Raw genomic sequence first — 25397 nt, 5'->3', positions numbered from 1 at the left:
TGGTTTCTTTTTCCACAGGAAGCATTATACCTCTTACCATTAAAAACCCCTTTTTCATTTTGTAAACAAAACCAAGCAAGGGTATGGAATCTCATCCCTGACTTCCCCTGGGCAAGGAGTTGCAGCTTTACCGGGTCTCCAGGTCCGCCCCCGCCTCGGGCCTACCCCCCCCCCCCCGCCTCTCTAGAAATCTGGGAGGACTAGTATTTCCAACAAGGAAGGCCCCTCTAGCCCACCTTGGAGGTCCAAATCTTGCTAGCCCAGAAAGTTGATGCCTTTCGCCCTCAGAGCAGGACAGAGCGGGGGAATGCTCGGCCCTCTTCCTCTCCACGAAGGAAGGGCTCCCTCTCCGCGAAGGAAGGGCTCCCCCTCGCCCACCCTCCTCTGCTCCCTCAGACAGGCCCTTGAGCATCCTCCCCTGAAGACGCCACTATCGCTTGCGTTGCTCCAAAGACCTGGAACCCAGGGGAGGAGGGTTGCGGTCGCAAATGAGTCATTTCCGGTCACAGACTCCCTCCCCCGGAAGTGAGACCTGATGTAAACACCAGAGCCGGGCGTCAGGGCCCGGGAGGTCAGAAAACCGGGCCGCGGGCTGCACCGACGGCTGGGGTTGGAATCGGGAACGCGCGGAGATCAGGTCAGTGCAGGCAGCGGGAAACTGGGGCAAGATTCCAGAGTTGGTCCGAACCTGGAGGAGGGTCCAGCGGGAGGGTTCCATGAGCAGAGGTTTTGGTGGATGGTGGGAGGGGGGTGTCTAGGACAAGGAGTTTAAGTGAGTGCTGGTGTTGGAAGGAGTATGAGGGCGGTCTTGGACATGAAGAAGTGGAGGGAGGTAAGGCATCCCGGAGCAAAGTTCTTGGGTGGCACGGGTCTTTGCAATGGTGGTGCGAAAAAGGGACCTTGAAAGGTGGGGCTGTCCAAAGAATGAGTCTTTGGAGAGTGAGGCGGTCTGGTGGAGGTGGTACAAGGGCGGAAAGTAGGTTTGAGCTCCTGGAGGATGGGGAACGGGTGTGCTTGGGCAAAGGTCTGGGGGAGATGGGTATTTGAAGGGAGCGTGGGGGCTTTTAGGACAGGAATCTTAGAGGGGTCCGGGGCAGGCGTCTTGTTGGGTTAAGTTGTTCCAGGTAGGGGTTTTGGGAGGTATGTCCTGGGCAAGAGTCTTGATGGAGGAGGGGTGCCCTGGGGCAGGGTGTTTGGGGAGAGGATAGAGAATCTGGAGGAAGAATGTAAGGGGGATGAGATTCCTGGGGGTAGGTTCTAGTCAGTCTATGTTGGAGGAAATGACAGCAAAGCACATGGAAGGGAATGTTCCAGGGGTGGGCGATTTGGAGTGATAGGGGAATCTGATGTAGAGTCTTTAGGGCATAAGGAGGTCTTGGGGAACATCCAGGCTGACCCGGGTTGGGCAGAAGTTAGCATGGCATGAGAAGAGGTCATCTGGGGCTAGGCATGGGATCCTGAAGGGGTTTGGAGAAGCCTGTGAGGAGGGGAGGTGTGAGAGGGCTCTGAGATGGTGGAATTGGCTGGGAGCCTCAGAGGGCATGAGGAGAGGTGGTCCTGTGGGTGATGGACCAACCATAGCAGGTCTCGGGGCCAGGTCAGGGAGGTGTGGGAAGAAGTGGATGACCTAGCTCCATTTCCCTGCTTATTGACAGGTGGAGCTGGATGCTAGGTCCAGGTGTGAAGATGAGAAGTGGTTCTAGGCCATGTGGGGCATTAGAGCCAGGATTGGCTGGGGGTGGGGAAGAGATATCACTAACCCTCTACCCCCATTACTTCCTGACATGCATTGATGGCTACGGAGTAATAAAGAAATGGGGAATACAGGTCAGGGTAGGGCTGGAGCTGGGTTCATCCAAGTGTGAGAAGATGGGGAAGTTCCTGGCCATGCTCTTTGGGATCTTAGGAGATTAGTGTGGAGACCCCAGAACTATCCCTCTTTTTTTTGTTGTTTTCTTCAGTCCTGCTGGCGGCAGAAAGTGGCAGAGGAGGAGGAGGAGGAAGAAGAAATCCACTGGGGACAGGAGTTCTAGGAGAAGGGCAAACCCCAGGACTCTTCCCAACCCTACCCCCATCTGTGTCCAGGGAAGCAGTCCTGGACCATGACTCAGCAGCCACTTCGAGGAGTGACCAGTCTGCGTTTCAACCAAGACCAAAGTGAGAGAGGCTTGTGCCTGCACCCTTGTGGATTGGAGGGAGGGACAGAAAGAATGGCCAGAGGTGGGCCATGGCTTCCACCTGGGCATCCTTTGAAGCAGCCCCAAATCCCCCCCTCCCCAGGCTGCTTTTGCTGCGCCATGGAGACAGGTGTGCGCATCTACAATGTGGAGCCATTGATGGAGAAGGGGCATCTGGGTGAGCCATTGGTGGAGGAGGGGCAATGGGCAGAACGGATGGGCTGGGCATTGGCTCCCACCCCTACTGACATCCTGGTCCTTGTCCAGACCATGAGCAGGTGGGCAGCATGGGCCTGGTGGAAATGCTGCACCGCTCCAACCTGCTGGCCCTGGTGGGTGGTGGTAGCAGCCCCAAGTTCTCAGAGATCTCAGGTAAGTGCCCTCATCCCATCCCGCCCTTGGCCCAGATTCCCCGGAATCCTGGCCTCCTTCAGGCACCCCGAGGCACTGGCAGATGAAGATGTCAGAGCACCTCAGAGTCCCACAGTGAGGCCTACAGCTTGGAAGTCATGGATCTTATCGCTTGAGAAGCTTGGGTGTTTTGCCTTCGCTTAACACTTATTGAATGCCTCCTGTATGCCATGTCCTTACCTATGGAGCGCTTGCTATAAGCCTGGTACTGTTCTACGCACTTTATATATATTAACTTATTTAATCCTCACAGTAACTCCATGTGGTAGGAAGTATTGTTATCCCCAATTTTACAGATGAAGAAACTGAGGCTTAGGGAGGTTAAGTGGCTTTTCCAAGGTCACACAACCAACAGGTCTTAAAATCTTGGTGCTGTCTCCCCAGTATCCTCTTGCTTTGAGCCTCAGGAGACATCTTGTTCTAAGGGTTTTGTTGATCCCACTGGGACATGGCAAGAGAAGCCCTAGGCAAGTCACAGAGCCCAAGGATTCATCGCAGAAATCTTCTAGGGGTACGGACTGGGACCCTGGAGGCAGAAATAGTTACTAATGGGAGTTACAGTCCTGAATGTGAGTCCCTGCTTGGGTTGCTCATGGGCAGTGAGGTTCTTGGCCAAGATACTCAACCTCTTCAAGCCTCAGTTTCTTCATCTGTAAATGAGTATGTAACAGTTTTAGAAACCTGTTCTCAGAAATCACATCCACAAGTGCTCATGCCGTATGAAGCCCACGCTGGGTGTTAACAAAAGGTTAAGCAAGTGGGTTGAGGTCCCATGGGGAGTAGGGGTGGGTCTTGTGTCACCAGGGCTGCCCCTCACCCTAAACCTTGGCCCCGACAACGCACCCACCTGCCCAGCAGTGCTGATCTGGGACGATGCCCGGGAGGGCAAGGACTCCAAGGACAAGCTGGTGCTGGAGTTCACCTTCACCAAGCCAGTGCTGGCTGTGCGCATGCGCCATGACAAGTGAGCCTGAGGAGGACTGGGGTGGGGGAGGTAGGAGGTCCCCACAGCAGGCGAGAGGGTTAGTCCTGCATGGGCATCCCGCCATCCCCTCATGGCCATCCTGTGTTGTGTGTCGCCCACAGAATTGTGATCGTGCTGAGGAACCGCATCTACGTGTATTCCTTTCCCGACAACCCCCGAAAGCTGTTCGAGTTTGACACCCGGGACAACCCCAAGGGTGAGAGGACCCAGATGTGCAGGTGTGAGGTCAGGAGGCAGTGGATGGGGCAGAGGGGCAGAAATGAGAGTTTGGAAGGGGCACACCGGAAAATGGGGAAAGAGGGGCAGAGAGAGAGTCTTTGTGCAGAGATGCTCAGATGGGTTGACAGATGTTCATATTCCCAGTCAGTCCATCTTTCCAACCCTTAGCCAGTTCTCTGTCCCCACCCGAAGCCCTGTCCCACGCCCAGGTGCCCCAGATAGCAGAGCAGAAACACCCAGTAAGGACATGGCTGGCTGTGCCAGGGATCCTTGGGCCTCCTGGGGCTGCCGCAGCTGCATCAGGAGGTGGAGAATCTGCCTTACTGCTGGGGAGCACTGCGGAGGGCAAGCTCCCCAAGGGTTCTGTGGGTAACATATATCATGGAAGGTCAAAGTCTTGGCCCTTATCCTGCTTCTGTCCATTCTGAGACCCTGCCTGGCCCCTGCATCCCCCCAACCCCGACACTTCATCCTCACACCCTAGGGCTCTGTGACCTCTGCCCCAGCCTGGAGAAGCAACTGCTGGTGTTCCCAGGACACAAATGTGGGAGTCTGCAACTTGTGGTGAGCCATCAGGGGGCAAGGGTAGGTGGGTAGGTGGGTGGGCTGGCTCCCCCTGTGGATGCTTGGCCCCTGCTTCCCATACCCCCAAGCCCAAAGTGCTCCTTCCACCACAGGACCTGGCAAGCACAAAGCCTGGTACTTCATCTGCTCCATTTACGATCAATGCACATCAGAGTGACGTGGCCTGCGTGTCTCTGAACCAGCCAGGCACTGTAGTGGCCTCGGCCTCTCAGAAAGGCACCCTTATTCGCCTCTTTGACACGCAATCCAAGGAGAAACTGGTGGAATTGCGCCGAGGCACTGACCCTGCCACTCTCTACTGGTGAGCACAGGATATGTGTGGCGGGCTGGTGACCCCATGTCACATGACACATGGGCGTCACTGCTGGTCTGTCTTCCAGCATCAACTTCAGCCATGACTCCTCCTTCCTCTGCGCTTCCAGTGATAAGGGCACGGTCCATATCTTTGCTCTCAAAGATACCCGCCTCAACCGTCGCTCCGCGTGAGTACTCCCTGCCCTGCCCTGCCATGTCCCCAGTCCCCCTGCCCATGTACCACACCTGGGCTTAGCCAGTGCTGCCTGCAGGCTGGCTCGTGTGGGCAAGGTGGGGCCTATGATTGGGCAGTACGTGGACTCTCAGTGGAGCCTGGCGAGCTTCACCGTGCCTGCCGAGTCAGCCTGCATCTGCGCCTTCGGTCGCAATACTTCCAAGAACGTCAACTCTGTCATTGGTGAGTGGGAATAGCCCTTGACTGGGGGCACTGCATGGGCAAAGTCCTGCAATTTGGACCTGAAGGAATTTTAAGGCATGGGAAGCTAGAGTGGGTGGCTCGACTCCATCATCAGAGGGATGGCATGTGGACAAAGGTCTGGAGGTAGACCCTAGGCCATAGGACACCTGAAAGGATTGGAGTGTGTGGCTTCCGCAGCTTCTAACCTTTTGCCCATCCTCCCCCCTCTTCTAGCTATCTGCGTAGATGGGACCTTCCACAAATATGTCTTCACTCCTGATGGAAACTGCAACAGAGAGGCTTTCGATGTGTACCTTGACATCTGTGACGATGATGACTTTTAAGGACCCTGTGGGTTGTGCGAGGGACCTGCAGTGGCAGATTGCAAAGCCCTCAGGGGGTCAGGAGTACTGTGAAAGCTACCAGCCAGCGAGCATTAGTGGGGCAGGTGCCCACCTTCCACTCGGCAGTGCAAGACAGCTCACTTCGCCCAAGCACTTCTTGGTGACTGTGTGCCAGCAGGGCCAGGCTAGGGAAGCAGGGAGGGAGCAGACCCCCTGGGGCTCCCAGCCTGGAGACAACTGCTAGGGACCCAGAGAGAGTGCCCTAATTCAACCTGTGGGGATTAAAAAACCTTCCCAGAAAGAGATATCTCTGATGTGGTGAATATGAATAAAAGGCCCTTAATAGTATTTATGGCTGGACCTGGGGGGCATGGGTGGGGCCTGGAGGAGATGTAGCAGAAAAGGCCCTGCAGGGGTTTCCAAGTAGGTGTGACCTTCTTGGACCCTGACCGGAAAGAAGTGGCATCCTACCCAAGTCCTTCTGACAGTCCCTGTTTTTCTTTGCGTGTCCTCGAATGTCTGATTACCATGGACTTGAGCCATCAGCACGGTCCAGAACTACCCGCTTGGGCGCCCCCACCCGGGGGTGAGTGGGAACGCCTTGCGGGCGGCGGAGACTTAATTTCCCGGCAGCCCTTGCTGCATCACAGCCCCGACGTGTTGTTGGCATTTCCGGTCACATGCATTGCTGCCGCTGCCCAATCTACTTAGGGGGTGAGCGTAGCAGCCGCTCGGTCCAGACTCCATTTCCCGGTGTCCCTCGCGGTGCAGCGGGGTGTTACGGGGGTTGTAGTCCGGCCGCTCTTCGGGCTGGTCCAGCTACTTCGACCGGCAGGATGTCGGAGGTGCGGCTGCCACCGCTACGCGCCCTGGACGACTTCGTTCTGGGGTCCGCGCGTCTGGCGGCTCCGGATCCTTACGACCGGCAGCGATGGTGCCACCGCGTCATCAACAACCTCCTCTACTACCAAACCAACTACCTTCTGTGCTTCGGCTTCGCACTCGCTCTGGCCGGGTGAGGGAGGGAGGGAGATGCCGGTTGGCTAGGGACGCCTGCAGGGCAAGAAGGGTGGACCCGCGGTATTTTGAGGAACGGGAGGGGGATGCAAGGCTGGAAGGGGGAGTTCATTAGAAACGGAAAGCCTACGGGACAGGTGAGGGGGGACTTGAAGGAAGTCAACATGGTTAAAAGGAGTGCCTTGGGTGAGATAGGGCCTGAGGGGGATAGAGGGTTGAGAGGATGGAGAAATGTGGGACTGGAGGGAAACTGGGTATCGAGGTGGACCTAAAGATAAAAAGGGTCTGAAGTAGGGGTAGGGGAGACGGATGTGAGTGATGCTCCCAGATTAAGGCAGCCCTGGAGGACTTTGGGCAGATACAGGGACAGGGATGTGGTCAAGTTGAAGGGTTGGGAGGGTGGGCTTGTGGGGGCTCTAGTTTGGAGGAGATCCTGGCTATGATTGGAATGCTCCAGGAGCAGGTACCTCTTGGGGAACTTGAACCAAGAGGGGAGACCCAGGGGTGGAAGGTTTGAGAACAGAGAAGGATGGAGAACCCCTGGGAACTTGGGCAGGGTTGGAAGTTAAGAGTGGTACTGAAAGCCTGAAGGGGTTCTTGCAATGATGGAGAGAGGGATCTGTAAGAAGTGGGGAGTGGATGGGGAATCTGAAGGGGAGGAAGTCTGGAAGGGTGTCTTTCTTGTAAGGACTCTGGGCCCGGGAGAGGGAAATGTATAGAGACATAAGGCCTGGAAGAGGAATCTACAGGCCTAGCTCCAAGGGTGGATTTAGGGGCGGGTTGGGGTGGGGCCTGAGGGGTTGGAGACGGGCCCTGCATGCGGGCCCTGGGGGGGTAGGGTTGGAACGAAAGAGCTGGGAGCCTGGAGGCCTAGCGGGATGGGAAGGCCTGAAGCGGAAGAGCTAAGGAAGATGGGACTGTAGGATCGACACCAAAGAAACGAGGGTCCACAGGGCTCCTGGGAGTCAGAAATCCTGGAGGGTGGGCCTATTGGGAGACAGGGCTGGGGGAAGTTATTTGTTGGGCTGGAGGATCCGGAGAGAGGAGAACCAAAGCTCCTGGGGTCCGGGATTGAATGGACGGTGGTCCAGGAGGCTTGGAGGCTGGGCAGCTCTCTCCCCGTCTGCTGGACTAGCTTAGTTCCATTGTCCTCACAGGTACGTGCGCCCGCTGCATACCCTCCTAAGCGCGCTGGTAGTGACGGTGGCCCTTGGCGTGCTGGTGTGGGCGGCAGAGACTCAAGCAGCCGTGCGCCGCTGCCGCCGCAGCCACCCGGCCGCCTGCCTGGCTGCAGTGCTTGCCTTCGGCCTCCTTGTTCTCTGGGCCGCGGGCAGCGCTTGCACCTTCCTGCTAGGCGTCGCCGGACCTGTGCTTCGTGAGTATTCACTACCCTGAGACCGCCGAGAAAACGGCCAGCGCTTGCGCACAGTGGCAGCCCTGCCCTGCCCTGAGAAGAGGCCGAGCAACCAGGCGGGCACTTGGCCACACCCCCTTCACAAAGCGCCTTCCCTGGCTTCGCCTTCCTTTTTCTGGGAACGCCCCTCTTTAACTACCGCCTTTTCTGGCTTCCCTGTTGGTATTAAGTGTCTTCCACCAACCACGTCCCAGTTGCTGTGCGCCCTCCCTGGCCACGCCCCAGCTGCAAAACTCTGTACTCAGCCACACTTTAAGATCAGAGGCATCCTGGCCACTTAAGACTCTGTTGGTTCCAATTCCCCTCCTGTGCTCCAATTCCCCTCCGTGGTCCCCCCACTGGCTAAAGCTGATGTCTCACCCCACTGACCCCACTCCTCTCGGCACTGCCCACAGTGATTCTGGTGCACGCCTCACTGCGCCTGCGGAACCTCAAGAACAAGATTGAGAACAAGATTGAGAGTATTGGTCTCAAGCGGACGCCAATGGGGCTGCTACTGGAGGCGCTGGGACAAGAGCAGGAGGCTGGATCGTAGGGGTCTAGGATTTGTACCCAAGACCTGGAGAATGCCACCCCCACCCTGGCCCTGTACTGGGACCCAGAGCCCTTTCCAAGCCCTTGAAATAGAGGGCCCCGTCCAATTCAGAAAGCAGGACATCTGTGACCCTCCCCCTGATCAGCTCCCATTACCTAGGGGACCAGACTCTTCTTCAGCCCTGAACTTGAGGGCTTGGATACCTGAGCATCCATGGCCATCCTCAAACCCTGGACCCAGTGATACTCCCCCACCTCCAGTCTGGGACCCACCCATCTCCCATCCTCAGCGCCAAAGGTGGGATCTGGGCCCAAGGCATTCTCTTGAACCCTGGACTAAGGCTTTTCTAGACCCCCACCCCAGCTTTGAACCCAGATCAGGGCATTGCCAAATCTTGAACCCAGGACCCAAGTGTTCCCAGCCCCCATCAGGACAGAGGATTCAGGCATCCTGACCCTGTCGAACCCTTGGTTCCAGGTGACCCGAACCCTCTCCAGTCCCACTTGCCTCTCTCCAGCTCTGCTTAGTGATTCTGCTCCTCTCTCCAACGTCCCACAGTGATGAGGACCAAGGGGTGGGGTGGGGGTAGCCCTGACCTGGAATGGGGCATCTGTATCAGTGTTACGGCAACAATAAAGACTGTTGCATCTCTCAAGCCGATTTGGGCCTCCTGGGTAAAGTCTGCATTTCAATGGCCAGAAGTGGCTTTCTGCTTTTTGATCCTGCTAGACTCTTTCTGACTAGGTCTTTTTGTGTCAAATACATGGACTGAAGGGGTGAGCTCTCAGTTCCTCCCTCGAACCTGTTATCTCTGGCGTGGCATTAACACACAAGGTAGTTAAGGGCAGGGTGTTTCCTATCATTTGTATTACTGAGGACTCTTGTTCAGGGCAGGCCAGCAATCTGAGTGCAGACAGGAAGACATGTGACCCCACATCACAGCAAGAAAAGCCAAAGTAGATGGTATTATCACGGGCTATTTCCAGTGTTCTATTTCTTATCACATGGAGTCATAAAAATATATTATCTGGTCTTAACTACAGGTGTGAGCCCCCAAGGCAAGGCAGACAGAGGAGTAACACATGGGTTCAGTTTACACATTTATTATAGAAATCCCCTTCCAGTGTGGGTAGTGTCTTGGGCCCAGGTCCATTGGTAGAAAAAGAAAAGTTTAACACCAGGTAAAGGAGGTAGGGGGACCCCCAGCTCCAGAAAGTCACAGGTATCATAGAAAACACAGCTTGTATAGATTTAAAAAGTGGTGGATGGAACGAAAGCCAAGGAAGACGTGACGTAGCCTGTGGCCAGACGTCACCTGAGGATTTTACTGGCATCCACCAGATGCCAGATTCCACCACCGCAGCATCCCAGGACACAACACACCTGATGGCTTTGCCCTCTGGCCCCTCCTGCAGGGCTTCCTGACTGGGGATAGATAGGGCAGAGGCTGCCACCAAACGCTGGGCCATCTAGTCCTGTGGGCAGAGGCAGCGGGCACAGACAGGCAGACAGGGACTGGGGCTCCTTCCGGCACCCCTGGGGGTAGGAAAATGAACCCAAGCCCCCTACCCAGACTTCAGTCTTTCCAATTGCAGGCAGAGAGCCCACCTCCCCAATAACTGCCCTGGTGGGGGGTGGCAGGGGCTTCTGTTCACACCAGAGTCTCCTGGCTGCCCCAAACAGGGCCCTGAGACCCTATATGATCCGTTTTGTGGAGGGGGTTCCTGAATGGAACAGGCTGGGCATGGGGACAGGAATGAGCCCAACCAGGACGAGATCACAGTTTCCCTTTTATAAAACGTCTAGCGTTGGGGGAAGACAGCGAATATCTAAATCACAACTGTAAACAGAAATGGAAGAAGGGGCTCGAAGTCCCCATTACACCATCCTCCCTCTTTTACACTGGCTGAGGGCCCCAGTTCCCAGCACAGTGTGAGAGGGGAAACAGGGTGTCAGACACCTTCGTGGGTCCACAAGGTGCCAGGGGCCTTGGAAGATCAGGTTCGGCACCCCCCAGGACTGAGAACCACCACACCCCAGGGTTCAGCGAGGTCAGCTGTGTGCTCCCCAGACTAAAGCCGTGCCCAGGCCAACAAGGAGTGTATCAGAAGGGGTCAGACCAGTGTCCCCGGGGTCTGGGGGTCAGAACTGGAGGACTGCTCCCCCTCTAGCGTCAGGTCACTTAAACGAGCGCTCAGCTCCGGAGCATACAGGAAGTCCGCGTAGTATCTTTAGAAGGGGTAGCAGGAATCCAGACAGGGTGGCAAGATAGAGGAGAGAGGAAAAGACAAACAAGACACAGAAAGAGAGGAAAAGAAGCTCGTTAAAGAGGCGGAGGCAGACACAGGAGAGTACGTCTGGGCTTGCAAGCATGGGGAGCACAGCAAAAAGGAAGAAGAGAAAAACGAGGGGCCTGGGAGGCCCTTCCCCCAGCACCCTGCTTTCAAGGCTCATTTTCAGCTGACATGCACTGTTTTGTTCCAATATTACAATTCTTCTATGGCTTGGTGGAAAATTGCTGCTGCCAGGGCCCAAGACACCCCTCTCCACCAAGCCCCCGCGGACTCATGCAGGTTAGGCAGGGCCTGATGACCCTGTGCTGAGGCCGCAGCTAGTTCTCTCATGGTCTGAGTCATTAGCTACCATGACTGGCTGCTCCCCAGCCTGGACAGCTTTGCCATCTGCCTCCAGAGACCCCTACCCATCAGTAAAAGCACCCCCCATACCTGCCGGAGACAGGGGGTGCCGTGAAACTCCTCGAGTGCGGGAGCGGCGCCTGGCTGGGGGCCCCATACAGCGCCTGGCCCACCTCATAGCAGCGGGCATGGAGGAAGGGTGGGTGTTGCGGGCCCGTGTGGGAGGGAACAGGCCGGCGCTGGGGCCCGGCGGCCAGTCCCGAGTTGCGGATGTACCAGTCCCGCAGCCCCTCCAGGGCAAGGTTCTTATGACCACTGCGCTCACCAGCCGGGGGGATACGGGTGGGCGGGGGCATCCACAGCAGAGGGTTGGGATGCACCTCTGGACCCTCGGTGGCCTCCAGGGGCAGGCCACAGGGCTTGGTGCGGGTAGCACGGGTGTGGGGATCCTTGCTGCGGAGGAGGGGGCTGCTGCCGTCAACTGCATATACAGGTGGTGGACCTGGAAGCATGGTGAGGAGCCCATCCCGGCGGGAGAGGGGTCCCGGGACCTCAGCCGCAGGCAGCAGCTCCCCCCAGCCTGCCCCACCACCACTGCGGGGCAGGCCCCGGTCCAGGGAATAGTCCAAGAGGAAGTCCCCACACACAGGTGGGAGCCGGGGGGCCCCTCGGGAGGCAGGGGCAGCTGAGCTAGGCCGGGCAGCCCGGGGAGGGTCTGGGGGGCCAGATGTGCGGGAGGAGAAGGCAGGGGTTGGTTGGGGGCGCTCGTACAGCACCTCACTGCTCTTGCAGACCGGGGGGCCAGCGGCAGGGGGAGCCAGAGGCGCCGGCGGGGAGCCAGCTCCCCCACCAGCTGCCCGGTCCACAAGCAGGGCTTCAGAGCTGTTGCTGCGGCGGGTGCGGGCTGCAAAGAGGGAGGCACGGTCGGAGGCCGGGTCCGCCCGGGGGAAGCCCATCTGGGAGTCCTGGCTGCCGGACCACTGGCGAGAATGGAGGCCTTCGGGTCTGGGAACGCAGAGGTGGGGGTGACAAGAGTAGGGTCAGAAATATCAGGCCAAGTGCCCACCGTACTTCAACCCTTCCTGAGCCTTCAACTTGCACCAAAGGGACCCAGGATTAGGAACCGTGAGTATAAAGGTGTTAGGTAGTGGTGTGTAAAAGACAGCAGAGGTTCTGTCTGACGCTGGGGGGTGGAGGGCCTGAAGACATATGGGGGGTATCAGCGCCAACGCCAAGGGAGATGCCTGTGGCAGGGGCAGGGGAGTGCTGGAGAGGAAGTACTAGCAGAGAAAGGCCAGCAGAGGGCTCTTCCCAACACACGTGACCCTCAGCCCTACTACCATGTGTCTCATAGCCCCCACCGCCTCCACGATGGGGTGCTGATCCTTGGGTCCGGAATTCAACTTCCTGAACTCTGTCCCCCCCATGTGTATGAACTACCCGAAACTATCATCCCAACAGCCACCGGTCACAGGATGCAAGTGCCATAAGGACCCGGACTTTGTTTTGTTCACAGCCTTGGAGAAGCAGGCACTTGGCAAGTATTTAAGAAGCACAAGGGTACAGTGTTTAAAAGCACAGACTCTAGAGTCAGACTTGCCTGGGTTCAAACACCAGGTCTTCAGTTTACTAACAAGTCACTTAACCTCTCTGTGCCTCAGTTTCCTCATCTGTAAAATGGGATCAGCAATAGCACCTATTGGAAAGCATGGATTCCCAGCAGATGGTAGATGCTCAGTACATGTTAACCAGAACTTACTGTGCCTACAGTGTCTTTCAGAGGCAGGTATTATGCCCACTTCGCAGATGAGGAGCCAAGATTCAAAGAGAAATGACTTAACCAAAATACACCTTTCAAAGCCCAGCCTCTCACATCCCATGCCCTTTGATAATGCTCTCATAGTTAGAACTAACAGTTCCTGCCTCTAGTCCTCGAACCCACCCTCACAGTCCCCTTACTTGCAGAGCTGGGGGCCAGCGCCCCGGGTGAGGACAGGGGTGGCAGGCACACTTCGCCCCTCAAAACTGGAGGCACTCCTGGGCAGCGAGCGTGTGGGGCTAGACAGAGATGGGCAGGCCCAGGTCAGGGGCCAGGTTAGAGACCATACCCACCAGCAGGCCCTCCTGCCAGCCCCAGGCTCAGGATCCTGCTCCTGGTTCCTGGGGGAAGGATGGGGCTCACCCTCACCTGGTGGGGCTGGCCACAGAGTTCCGCCGGCTCTTCAAATCCCCATAAAGATCTGACGGTGGTGGTTTCCATGGGGTTCGCCGCTCAGGGCTGCCCCCCGACACTGTCCGCAGTTGGTCCCAGGCTTTGGGCGGCGAGGGGCGCTCGGCCAGAGGGAAGCAGCTGCGGGGCTCCTCTGAGAGGAAGGCAGAAAGTGGGGGAGAAGTCAATGAGAGGGGGCCAAATGGGTTGCAGGCAAAGCAAAGGGCAGGAGCCAGGGAGACAGGCAGTGGCAGCGGGCTGGGCAGGGGCTAATACATGGGGCTGGAACTGGGGCTGATGAGTTGGGCAAGGTGACGCAAGAAAGACAGGGGCCCCATGAGAGGATGGGGCATGGCTGAGATGGGGTTGAAGATGGGGGGGGCTGAGCATCAAAGGATGGATGGGTCTGTGGGGGGACAGAGGTCCTCACCATTATCATGGCTGGCTCCAGACTCTGACAGGGAGCTGCTCTCGGAGTGCAGAACTACGTCCTCTATAGGTGAGAAGGGGGAGACCCAGGCCTATCAATACAAGGCCTGGGTGCCATCCCCTTACACCACTGGATGGTCTCCTCCCTGCCCTGTTCCTTCCCAATAACCCACCTTCACCTGAGTCCAAGACCACCTGAGGCTCAGCTCCTCGTTCTCCTGGTGCCATGTGGTCTAGTTCCCAGCGGCCCCACCCATGCTGTGGAGCCAGTTCATCACAACTCCTCTTACAAGTCAGGTCCCTTCAGATCCACCTCGTTCCCACTTTTCACTATTTACCCACCCCACCCCTACCATGTCCCTCAGCCGATGCCACGCTCTGCTTTCACCATGGGGGCCGGGGGCAATGGGGCCCGGCTCACCTTGGCTGAGCTGAGCGAGGCGCGTGCCCAGGCAGACTCCTTGGGCCGTGATAACTGCCCCTGTGGACAGGGGTAGGGGCTGCGGCGGTGGGAGCACCGGGAGGCCAAGGCGGGCCCGGAGGTCCCCAAGCTGTTCCTCCAGCTCGTGCAGCCTCCGCAGCGCGTCTGCCTGGACCTGGCGCCGGCGCCGGCGCTGCTCGATGCTCAGCTCAGGGGCCAAGGCCAGGCGGCGGGCGGCGGCCGCAATCTGCTGCTGCACAGACACCTCACGCTCCAGCGCCTCAAGAGCCAGCTCCTGTGGGACCCATCCAAGAGGGTGGGACAGGACCAAATGTTGGAAATGGCTGAGCACAGGGACCACTGCGGGCACAGCCTGTCTCCACTTGAGGTGGGGGAGGGGGGCGGTGCTATTCTAGGGTGGAGCTCATTTCTTCTGCAGGCAGGGCCTGTCTCGATTAAGAGACTAGACATATTCATTTTCCTGAGGGTGAGAGGCTTATCACGGACGAGGACCAGCATCCTCCCTCAGAGCCAGAACCCACCTCCCTCAAGTCATTCCCTCCTCACCTCAGCCTCTCCCTCCCCTGGATGCAACCCCAGCCCTGCCTGGCTTCCTCTAGGCTCCTCTTCCTCTGCACCCGTCCCACCCCCATCTTGCTCTCCAAGCCCATCTGTTCACCTCAGCAGGGCACAAGGAGTGGTGTGCTGGGTTGGGGTGCGGCGGAGGGTAGGCTCGGGCCGCAGGGGGCCGCCGGCGGACCAACTGGGGCCGTTCACCAGGCTCCAGCGGGCACTCGGGGGGCAGCTGGCCAGTCAGCTCCTGGTGGGGGCAGGGGTCAGAGACTACCAAGGGTTAGCTGGGGGAATGGGGCAAAGCAATAACGACTCCTGAAGCTACAGGTGTCCTACTAAGAGCGCAGTGATGCTGAGCACGCCATGCCTATTACTTCTCTCCCCCTTCCCAATTCTCCACCAGACAGGTATGCTGTGTGCTCTCAGCCCCTTGGTGGCCCAAATCCCTGGGGCAATGGGCATGGGAGGTAGGGGGACCTGCTTTGGAATCCAGAATTTCTTATTTTTTGTAAACGTGACACAGTCTACATACTGCATGATACGTAACACCCCCCTCAGGGCCTGGGGCTGCATGCTCTGAACCACACGATCATTTCTGGCAAACCGTGTAGACGTTCACACCAAGAGGAATAAATCAAAACTAAAACTTACCCCTTGTCAGTTCAGGTCGGGTTTTACTGCCAGATTTTGGAAATAGCCATTATTTTTGAGGCATTTTGGATTTCAAATTGCTGATAGGGAACTGCAGGCCTGCACTGCCATATTTTACCGATTTGAAGATGTCTAAGTTGAGCTTTGAGAAGCTACAAGGTGACAGGGAATCTACAGCTCAGACAGGTGGCTCAGCACCTACCTAGTGGCCCCGTCTCCTCACCGCCGCCCCACCCACCAGGCACTCTTAGGGCCAGGCTCTCACCGCCTCCTGGAGACACACTTTGCGGAGCTCCTGAAGTTTCAGGCTCAGGGCCTCCTGTAGGGCCCGCTGCCGGTCGAGCAGCCCCCGCAGACGCTCTGACTTCATCTGGGGGACAGCTTCTCCAAACAGGGCAGCTGGACACAGAAGAGGCAAAGTTCAGAGCAAAGATCAGCCAGGGCACCCTGGCACAGCTGTGGGGCCAGGGACCAACCCTTTCCAAGTAGGCAGGTGGTGACTCAGAGCAGGGGAAGAGGCAGAAAAGGGGAACAAGCCAGCTACCTGAGGCATTGAAGGTGGGAGAGCTGATCAGCTGACCTTTGACTTCCATCCTGGTGCTGTCGAGAGGCCGTGGCTGATGGCTGGACAAGGCCTGGCAGTAACGCACAGGGGCCATTAAGGAAGCGTATTCTGTGTTCCCCCAGCCCCTGCCCCTACCCAACTTCCCACACCCCAGCTGGGAAGAAGGGGGACCCTGACCCCACCCGCCTGATTGATCTGCCCTCTCAGAAATCTGTCAGTGTCCGGACCCACTTGGCCCTGGTACCTTGGTTCCCTTCCCATTGAGTGGGAGTACAGCAAGCGGGGAGCTGGGCAGACTTACGACGCCTCCTCAGAGGTCCATGGGCCACAGTCAGGAGTCTTGCCTGGGAAGGGAGAGTTAAGGATACAGGTTCAGCCAACTATAACAACAGTGGGCATTTATTGAGCACCTGGGTGCCTGGAACAGTTACCTTCCATGCCACATTTAATCATTACAACCACCCTGTGATGGCAGTTCTGTGATTATTGCTCCCATTTTAGAGATGAAGACAGTAAGTCACAGAGGGGTGAAATAACATCCATGGTTAAGGATGTAGCAGCCTAGGCCCACCCCTCTGGCCCGACTCTCCCTCACTGGAGCTGTTCTAACTCCACTAATTCGTCATAAGCTCCCAGTCCAGTGAGCCTCAGGGCCTTTGCTCAGGCTGTGGCTGTCTGGAGTGCTCTTTTCATGTCTTGCCTCTCTGGCCCCTGGCTCTCACATTCTAGGGCTTAAATGTCACTTCCAGAGGTGGATCCCTACATTATGTCCCCTCATAACTGCTGTCCAGCAAGAGACTGAGCCTCCTTTACATATCTGCGAAGACAAGAAACATATCTGTCCTGGTTTTTTTTGCTATCTCTGGCACTCAGAACACTTCTGAGCATGTAGCAAGTACTCAATGAATGTCTGTTGCATAAATGAAAGAATGCCAAAGTAGCCAAGCTAGGGATCTAGCCCAGATCTGTGGGTCTCTATTTGTCCCAACTCCATCTTGTGGCCTTGATGCAGCGGGGGAGTGTTTCCTTAGCCCCAGGACCCCTCCAGCCCCTCTCCCCACCCCAACCTGTCCTGTACCCAGCACAGAGAAGATGCCCTGCAGGAACTGTGATCAGAAGAGTCCATAGCTGCAGATAACAAGCCTCCTGCCTCCTGCTTCCTTCTCTGCTCCCAGACACCCTGGCTGACCACAGAACCTGCCTTGGCTGGCTGCCAGCCCTGCCCTCATCCCCTCCTCTGGAGTTTGCTCCTTCCCTCCCACATCCTGCTTGGTCCCCAGCTGGGTAGCCAGGTGACATCACCTCCCACCACCTGGCCTGACCTCAGCGGCAGGCAACTGGGAGGGCCTCATGAGGCCACAGACATCCCATACCCACCTAATCCCCAGCTTTTCATGACATGGTGGCCAGCTGTGGAGAAGACCCAGGCAACCAAGGAGGTGTGGGTTCAAGCTCCTTCCCCATCTGTACGCTGGGGGATGTGGTCGACTGGCTAATATGGTGCCACTAGTTTCTTGGCAGTCCTCCTACCAGCCCCATAGAGTCTGTATGCCCTCCACAAAACAGTGGTCCTCTGTCCTCAGCCTCAGGGACAGGGATCAGTCTCTCAAGCTTTTTGCACACCCAGGCAGCAACGCGTACTTTGCAGAGAGGTACTCAAAAGCCCGGCCTCCAAGATCCGACACTGCCCAGCACAGTGTGGTTTCCTTGAGGTCCCAGCTCAGCTTCCTCTGTCCCTAAGCTCCTGGGGTTCCTTCTTCCCCAACCCCCATTTGAGTTTGAGGAACTCTCCCAGGGCTCCCCTAATCCTTCCCCCACATCCCACACTGGGCTTCCTTAAGCCTGCTTTCCCTGAGAGCTCACTGCATCCTAGATCAACAGGGTCCAGACAGGAACCCCGACTCCACCCTGTAAGCCTGACCTTGGGGACATAGCTCAGGCCTGAGTCACGGGGTCACTGGGTAGGGAGACACAGGGTCAACGCCCCACACCCCCACACCGGGCTCCCAAACCTCTGCCTCCACTTGCCTCCCCTCTGCACATTTGCCTAGGGGTCTAGAACTCCCCTAGCCCCACCTGGAGATGGTGAAAAGGGGGATTCCAGCAGTCCCCTTCCCTAACGTCCCCCACACCACCCCCCACACCAGCTCCTAAATCCCGTCCCAGGAAGGGCTACAGCAGGAGAGCTGCAGAAGGTACCCCCCCCCATACACACCCAGAGGCGGGCCCAGCAGGTTTTTCAGGTCTGCCCTTCTGACACCACAGCCGAGAAAGAAATTCCTGGCCTTAATGACTGTTTACAACCAAGACACCTCACCTGGGTGGCACCCCAACACCCTCAGTGGGACCCCCATTTCCATATCTTGTCCCAATCAGAGCACAAACTCCCAGTGTCTGGAACTGTTCCCCACACTGCCCTGGAGACCCCCTGCCCCCACTCTGGGTGAACAGGCTGGGGGCAGGCAGGTGCCAGGAAGTAGTTTCTCAACAGCCCAGTCTGGGCTTTGCTGGGGGGTCAGGCCCCAGGTTGCAGGAGGGCAGATGCTCCTTCCCAGGGCAGGGGAAAGGGGGAGAGGAAGTAGGGAGGACAGTGGAGAAGGGGGGACTCTGGCTTCTCTTCTCCCCCAACCCTTCCCCTTGTTCATTTCCGGCAAGGAATCGGCCTCGTGCCAGCAAAGGAAATTGGGCATTTGGGGCTTTGCTCTTCCACTCGGGCCCTCCTTCTTTGCTGTACCTCTTGCACAGACTTGGCTTTCTCCCACAGGGGGCCTCAGTACACCCTAGACCCTTCTTCCCTTACCCTGCCCCTGGGCCCCCTGTTCCCAGGTGCTCACCAACGCCAGAGAGGTGCTGTGGGGTGGCCTCAAGTACCTCGATAAAATAGTTGTCTCAACCAGGCCCTGTTCCAGCTGGTAGTGGCAGTGAGCAGTGAGCCAGTGGCAGATGCCTAGGCCGCCTCCCACTAGGCAATAGCCCAGCCTACCTGGCCAGGGACTGGGCCAGCCCATACCTCTTAACCCTTGCCTGCCTGTCACCAGGGCTCAGGACACCTTTAGGGGCAGTGTCAGGGCTAGGGCCCTTCAAGGCGTTCAGCGTGGCCAAGAAGAGAGCCCAGACAGCCCTGCTCTCCCCAGTCACCTAGCAGAGAACCAAGAAAGAAGGGCTAAGGGTAGTGGGAGTGGGGCTGCCCCTGGTGCTACCCAGCTTCCCACGTCAGACCCTGCCCACCCAAGGGTATTTATGACCTTGGAGCTGGGGGACGGAGTTCTGGGGCGTTGTTAAGCACACAGGAGGCCTCAGGTGTATGTAAATCTGGCGTGTGTCTCTTGGCAGCGAGCACCACATTCCTGAGGCCCCTACCCTTTCCTCCCAGGGCAAGGCTGGAGTGGGATAAGGTCTTGGGACAACCGCCACCCTCACTGGGGTAACAGTTTCCCAAGCTGGGGACAGAGGAGGTCAACTTTTCCCAGGAAAAACCGGGTGTCAAGACCCGACCACCTTCTGCACCTCCGGAAGAAATCATCCCAGCAAACTGACAAAACACACGTTTTCACCCATCCTGGTCACTACGAACCTGGGAGAATGACGCAGACCCACCTCTTCATAGCCAGCTTGCCGATGAGGAAGCTGGGGCTTGGACAGGTGAAGAGGTCTGATTCTGATCACAGAGGCGTTAAGAGCGGGTGGACTCAGAACTCAGGGGGCCGGGTCCTGGGTTGGAGGCAGACAGAGGCTACTCCTGCAAGGGAGGAGGAGTGGGGAGGGGGCTCATGCTTCTTCACATCCAGGCTGGCTCTCCCCCACTCCTCCCCCGTGGGCATTTCTGGCCAGGAGTCAAGGAAATTGAGGGCTCTGGCCTGCCCCAGCACATACCACACATCCTGTGCTCCATTTGGGACCATCTGCTCTGTGACCTCAGGGCCCAAGCCCAACCCGGGCCCCTGCAGCAGCCCATGCTGTGATGTGAAAGAGCAGAGTGAGGAAACCTCCCTCCCCACTTGGCAGGTGGGCCAAGCCTGGAGGGGAGCTCTGTATCAGCAACAACGCCCTGCCCCACACACATGCTATTGAGGCCTCCCATCACCCTGCCCACCTTTCTTCCTGGGGGTGAGATTTCCGGCAAGGGACACAAAGGCCCCTTTCATCCACCCCCCTTTCTCCCTGCTTCACTGTTTAGGGCTGGTGGAGGCAGCAGCCATAAGGTAGGTGGCTGGGTGTTGACGGGGAGTGTCCCCTCAGCTGTGGCCTCTCCTGCCTCTTGGCGGACACCAAGAATGTTGGGAAGAAGGACAATTCTAAAACCAGAGCTGAGAGGGACAAGGGTATCTAGCTGGCAATGTAGAATGAATAGCAAGGCCTAGGTTTCCTCATCTGTAAAATGGGTAAACAATGGTTACATAGCCAACAAAGCCAGAGTCACTTTGGAAGGCATTTCAAAGTACAAGGAAACTCACATCACATCATTAATGACAGTTGATAACAACAAGAATAAACTCATGCAGAGGTGGCCTGGTGCAGGAGTAAGGAGGGGAAAGCAGGTAACTGGGCCTCTTGGGCCAGGCAGACAGGTGGGGCAGAATCACCCGCACACATCGTTGCCCTGGTCCACGACTTCTAACAGCCTGGAATATGGCCAACCTCTAGGCCCTACCCCAGCCAGGACCTGAACCTCATGTGGCCTCATGTAGGGGTAGCAAGTGGTAACTCTGGGATTCAACCCTGCTCTGCCACTTATGTCTGTGTGACTGCTTGGACAAGTCACTTATCCTCTCTGTGCCTCAATGTCCTCATGTGTAAAATGGGGATCATAACAACAGTATGGACTTCACAGGATTGTTGTGAGCATGACTTGAATTAATACACTTAAAACTTGCTTAGGACAGTAACTGGCCCTTGGTAAGTGTTTGATGTGTGTTGGCTGCGACAATTAAATTTTTTTCAATGTTTATTTATTCTTGAGAGAGAGAGAGAGAGAGCACAGGAAAGGGGCAGAGAGAGACACAGAATCTGAAGCAGGCTCCAGGCTCAGAGCTATCAGCACAGAGCCCAACACGGGACTCGAACCCACGAACCATGAGATCATGACCTGAGCCAACGTCTGATGCCTAATCGACTAAGTCACTCAGGTGCCCTGTCATAATTACAACTATTCCTCTCAATCCAAACTCAGCAATCAAATGTGTGTGTGTGTCTGTGTGTCTGTGCATATTTTTTTGAGACCAAGCTGGTATCCCTGTGCTGTACCTGATAAATTTGAAGCAGAGCTGTTGTTCGTCAAATAAATGTGTCCAAATTCTCACTATCCAAAATCAAGAACTAAATGTATTCAGATGCACTGGTGAGACAGAGCTCGTATCCCTCAGCCTCCAAACCCTCCCTACGTGCTACCCAGACATGGAACCCTCCCTATCAATCCAGGCATATTTGAAACAGTTGTTTTCCCTCATTATCTGACTTCTCCCTACTCAACATCAAAAATGCAGGAACCAAACATCTTCAGATCAATTCTCTGAACACTCAGTATCCATATACAGGAGCTGAATGGATCTGGATGCACTTTTGAGATAGAGCTGGCACCCACTACTCTCTGAGCTTTCCTTACGAGGCAAGATGCAGGAACCAAATATATTCACACAACACGGTATTCTTACTATCCCAACTCTTGCCACTGGAGCTCAGGGAAATGAATCTATTTGAATATATTTTTTAGTTGGGGCCATTGTCCCTCACCTCCCCGCTCACTGTGTAAAGTGCAAAACCAAAAAACCTCCAGATAACCTGGTATCTTTTACTGTCTGAACTACCCAAGCTCTCCCTCTCAGAAGTCAGGTGCCAAACAGACACTGGGACAATGAAGGATGCTTGTGTTGTTATTAATAGGTTTGGATAAATGTTTTAGATGAATGAGATGGGTCTAGTATCTCATTATTCAAAATCTCACTACTCTATGACAAATGGAGGAAACAAAACATAACTGAATTAACACGTTATCTTCTCACTCTCCACATTCTCCCTGCCTGTCCTCAGAATCAAGGAGATTCAGAGAGAGAACCTCATATTGTTCTTGTGGTTGTTATTGTCACTATTGGATAGGCCTGATTCTAACACCCAGTGACCACCCCCTACACACACACGCCCCACAGAGGTGGGATGGATTTAGCACCAAAATTTGTATTGCATACAGCCAAGAGAAGGGGGATAAACCCCCACCCCCACTCCCAACACCCTCCCCACGAAGCCCTGAAGCCTCTGGCCTGGAATGGACTTTTTCCAGATCATGCACACCCAGGATTGAGACTAGGAGATGGGGTAACATGACACAGAAGATTCACACACACTCCTGAGTCCCCCACCCGTCTATGTTTGCTTGCCACCCGCCCCACCTGGACATGGGACAGCCCCCAACCTAGCAAGGCTGGAAACATGATCCAGACCACACAGACTCCCAGAGTCACTGAATAATTTAGGGTGTTCTTTCACACTCGGGGAGGGTGGGGGGCATAGGAACAGTTCCATGCTCTCCCGGGGAAGGGAGACAAATGCAAGCTCTGTGTGAGATCACTGGGTGGGGGTGAGGGACATCACATATGAAAACCCTCTTAGCCACACAGGGCCCACAAGGCTGCTTGCTCTTGCTCATGCTGCGAGAAGCATTTGGGATGAACTTGAGATCATGGGAACAGCAGAATCTCCAAGTTCAGGGGCAGGGTATAATGGGACCCCAGTTCTTTTAGGCTCAGAGGAGATGGAAAGTGGGTGTTAGGAAAAGAGAGCTCTGAACAGGGTGGAGGGGCAAGGTAAGGGGTAGAACAGGGGTCTGGGGTTGGGACAGAAAGGGAGAGGGCAGGAAGGGGTGTAGGAGACAAGACAGAATCAGAGTCATTGGAGGATGGAGGTTGGGAGGAAGGACAGAGAAAGAGCCAAGACACTGGCCAGGGGATGGGATGGAGTGAGGTTCAGAAGAAGGGTAAGAGAAAAAGTAGGGGGCAGCAAGGAACAAAAGAGAAGAGCAAGGCAGGGTCAGTATAGAATAATCAGAAGACATGATGAAGGACAGGCCAAGACACCAGTCAAGGTAGGGGAGAGGGAAAAAGGGCAGGTTCAGGATGGAGGTAAGGAGCAGGAAAAGACTGGAACAGAAGAAGTATAGGCATGAGGACAGTGATGGGACAAGAGAAAACAGGAGACAACAGCATAGGGCTGGGGGCAGGGACAGGGCAGTTAACAGGGGTATGGTCTAAAGGGGGTGGGCCAGGATGGAGATGGGGAGTCAGGAGGGGACAAGGATAGTACAGATGGGGAGAAAGTTTAGAAATCAGAGGTCAGGAATCTGGACAGACCTGAATTAGACTGCGGTGAGGGGGGCAGGACATGAATGGAAGGGGTTCAGGGACAAGAGTTTAGGGAACTGATGTGTCAAGCATCAGGACAGAAATCAGGATGATCAGGACAAGGCAAGATGAGCTTCAGGGATGGAACAGGGTCAAGCCAAGGATCCTGAGAAAAGAACTGGGTGGGGTTTGGGGTCAGGACTGGGTTTAGGGGAACAAAATAGGGATTGAGGATCACGCCAGGCCTAAACATGGTTAGGTCAGGGGTCAGAGCGGAGGTAGTGGGGCCAAGACTGGCCAGAGCTTGAGGTTAAGAAAAGATGTAGTCAGGTCAGGTAGGGGTCGGGAGTGGGACCACAGGGTCAGAGATCGCGGGTGCGCACGCAGGTACAGCCCCTGCCGGCGTTTCCGGGCCCTCACCCCGCCCTGTCTCCTCCCTTCCTCCCCAAGCGGGCGTTACTCACCGAGGGTCCCCGTCCCGCGATGTAGGCGGGGTCGCTGTAGGCCAGGAGGGGTGGTGGGTGCGCCCCTCCCTCGCCGCTCCCCCCCCCCCCCCGCTCGTCCCCGGCCTCGCGTCTACTCCCCTTCCCCGCCCTGCCCGTGGGCCGCGTTTGGCCGCGCGACTGTTAGCAGTGGGGGCCACACGGGGGGGCGCGGGGAGGGTAGGAGAGGCGCGGGGACTCGGCCGCGGGCGGTGGACCCCAGCCCCCCACCTTCACCTCGGGTCCGTCCGCTCCCGGCGGCACCAACACCGCCGCCGCTGAGCGCGAGCCTGGGGGGAGGTGGGGGGACGGGGGCGGGGCGCAAGACCACAGCAGCGGCGGAGACCAAGTGCGCAGGCGCCAGTTTGGGTCTTCGATTTTCCTGCCCTGGGAGCGCCAGGAGTGAACCAGCTGGGAGCGCGTGCGCACACGCTTTCTCGAGGGCGGTGAAGCGCTCCTGTAATGAGGCCACGCCCCCTCGGTGATCAGACTGGAACCCTTCACCCCAAGTCACCCCCGAATGGACCCCCAAGCAGGACCCCAAATTGCCTTCTATCAGCCACCACACACTTCTAAACTCTTCTAAACTTCTGTGTCCCCAAACCACCCTCCATCATCCCTCAAAATGTATCCCCAAACTATTGCTCATTGATCCCAAGCAGTACCCCCAATCCACCCTCCGTGGACTCCCAAACGTTATGAATAAACTGCCATTCACTACCCCCAACTTGTTCCCCTAAACCATCTGCAATCAGCCCTAAAACCATTAACCTCCAAAGAGCACTTCCAAATCACCCTCCCATCTACCCCCAATATGCACCCAAAACACCCCATATTGACTCCAAAGCACTCTCCATGTACCCCCTGAAGCATACTCTGCAGCCCAAAACTATACCTCCAAACCCTCACTCTTGAATTACCACTATACCCAGCCTTGTCTTTCCAATGGATCCTAATTATACCCTCAAAATGTCTTTGAAAGCCACCAAGCATAATCTCTCCAAGAACCACCAAATATACTCCAAGTCCTCTGCATTAGCTTGCTGTGGCTGCTGTGATAAATTTCCACAAACCTGGTGACTTACAACCTAAGAAATTTATCCTCTCACAGTTCTGGGGGCCAGAAGACCAAAACCAAGGTGCCAGTAGGGCTATGCTCCTCTTTCTAGGGGAGAATCTGCCACCTTCCTACATTAGCAGCTGTCAGCATTCCTTGGCCTATAACCACATCACTTGAATCTTTGCTTCCTTGGTCGCATTGCTTTCCATTCTGTCTATGAAATCTGCTTCTGCTTCCCTCTTCTAAGGACGTTTATTGGGCGCCTGGGTGGCTCAGTCGGTTAAGCGTCCAACTCTTGGCTTCAGCTCAGGTCATGATCTCATGGTTCATGGGTTCAAGCCCCGCATCGGGCTCTGTGCTGACAGCGTGGAGCCTGCTTGGGATTCTCTCTCTCCCTCTTTCTCTGCCCCTCCCCTGCTTGCTCTCTCACTTTCTCTCTCAAAATAAATAAATAAACTTTAAGAAAAATTTAGGTAAGGACACTTGTTATTACAGCTAGGGTCCCCTTAATAATGCAGGATAATTTCCCCATCTCAAAATCCTTACCTTAATCATATCTGAAAACCGCAAAGTCCTTTTTCTTTTTCTTTTTTGCCATCTAAGGTATACTCACATGTTCCAGGAATTAGGATGTGCATATC

General features: G+C 56.1%; 3 protein-coding genes across 17 annotated transcripts; 2 read left to right on the top strand and 1 right to left on the bottom strand.

Annotated features, from left to right (window-relative positions):
* Positions 1-324: 324 nt before the first annotated feature.
* On the top strand, positions 325-5781 carry WDR45 (WD repeat domain 45). 5 transcript variants are annotated; one of them, XM_047844761.1, is made up of 11 exons: positions 348-637; positions 1962-2157; positions 2281-2355; positions 2445-2549; positions 3444-3552; positions 3675-3769; positions 4277-4356; positions 4470-4678; positions 4758-4859; positions 4944-5089; positions 5324-5781. In XM_047844761.1, exons 2-11 carry the CDS (start codon positions 2103-2105, stop codon positions 5431-5433), a joined length of 1086 nt encoding a protein of 361 aa, XP_047700717.1. In that variant the 5' UTR covers positions 348-637; positions 1962-2102; the 3' UTR covers positions 5434-5781. The 5 variants fall into 5 exon arrangements, with proteins under 5 accessions (XP_047700721.1, XP_047700717.1, XP_047700718.1 ...); XM_047844762.1 differs by having other exon boundaries at positions 482-637; positions 3447-3552; XM_047844765.1 differs by lacking the exon at positions 4944-5089 and having other exon boundaries at positions 325-637.
* Positions 5782-6139: 358 nt separating this feature from the next.
* Positions 6140-9054, top strand: PRAF2 (PRA1 domain family member 2). Its single transcript, XM_047844767.1, has 3 exons — positions 6140-6448; positions 7608-7825; positions 8260-9054. The coding sequence occupies exons 1-3, from the start codon at positions 6270-6272 to the stop codon at positions 8397-8399; spliced, it is 537 nt and encodes a 178-aa protein (XP_047700723.1). The 5' UTR covers positions 6140-6269; the 3' UTR covers positions 8400-9054.
* Positions 9055-9486: 432 nt separating this feature from the next.
* Positions 9487-24087, bottom strand: CCDC120 (coiled-coil domain containing 120). 11 transcript variants are annotated; one of them, XM_047844409.1, is made up of 12 exons: positions 23679-24087; positions 19757-19839; positions 19481-19622; positions 16128-16227; positions 15863-15953; positions 15584-15717; positions 14774-14914; positions 14095-14389; positions 13675-13737; positions 13224-13398; positions 12995-13093; positions 9487-12040 (listed from the first exon to the last, which is right to left on the bottom strand). In XM_047844409.1, exons 5-12 carry the CDS (start codon positions 15909-15911, stop codon positions 11104-11106), a joined length of 1893 nt encoding a protein of 630 aa, XP_047700365.1. In that variant the 5' UTR covers positions 15912-15953; positions 16128-16227; positions 19481-19622; positions 19757-19839; positions 23679-24087; the 3' UTR covers positions 9487-11103. The 11 variants fall into 11 exon arrangements, with proteins under 11 accessions (XP_047700365.1, XP_047700366.1, XP_047700369.1 ...); XM_047844410.1 differs by lacking the exon at positions 19757-19839; XM_047844413.1 differs by lacking the exons at positions 19481-19622; positions 19757-19839.
* Between the last annotated feature and the right edge of the window lie 1310 nt (positions 24088-25397).

This window comes from Prionailurus viverrinus, chromosome X, assembly GCF_022837055.1.
Source record: "Prionailurus viverrinus isolate Anna chromosome X, UM_Priviv_1.0, whole genome shotgun sequence".
Taxonomy (NCBI): Eukaryota; Metazoa; Chordata; class Mammalia; order Carnivora; family Felidae; genus Prionailurus; species Prionailurus viverrinus.
This window is presented reverse-complemented; position numbering and strand designations above follow the sequence as displayed.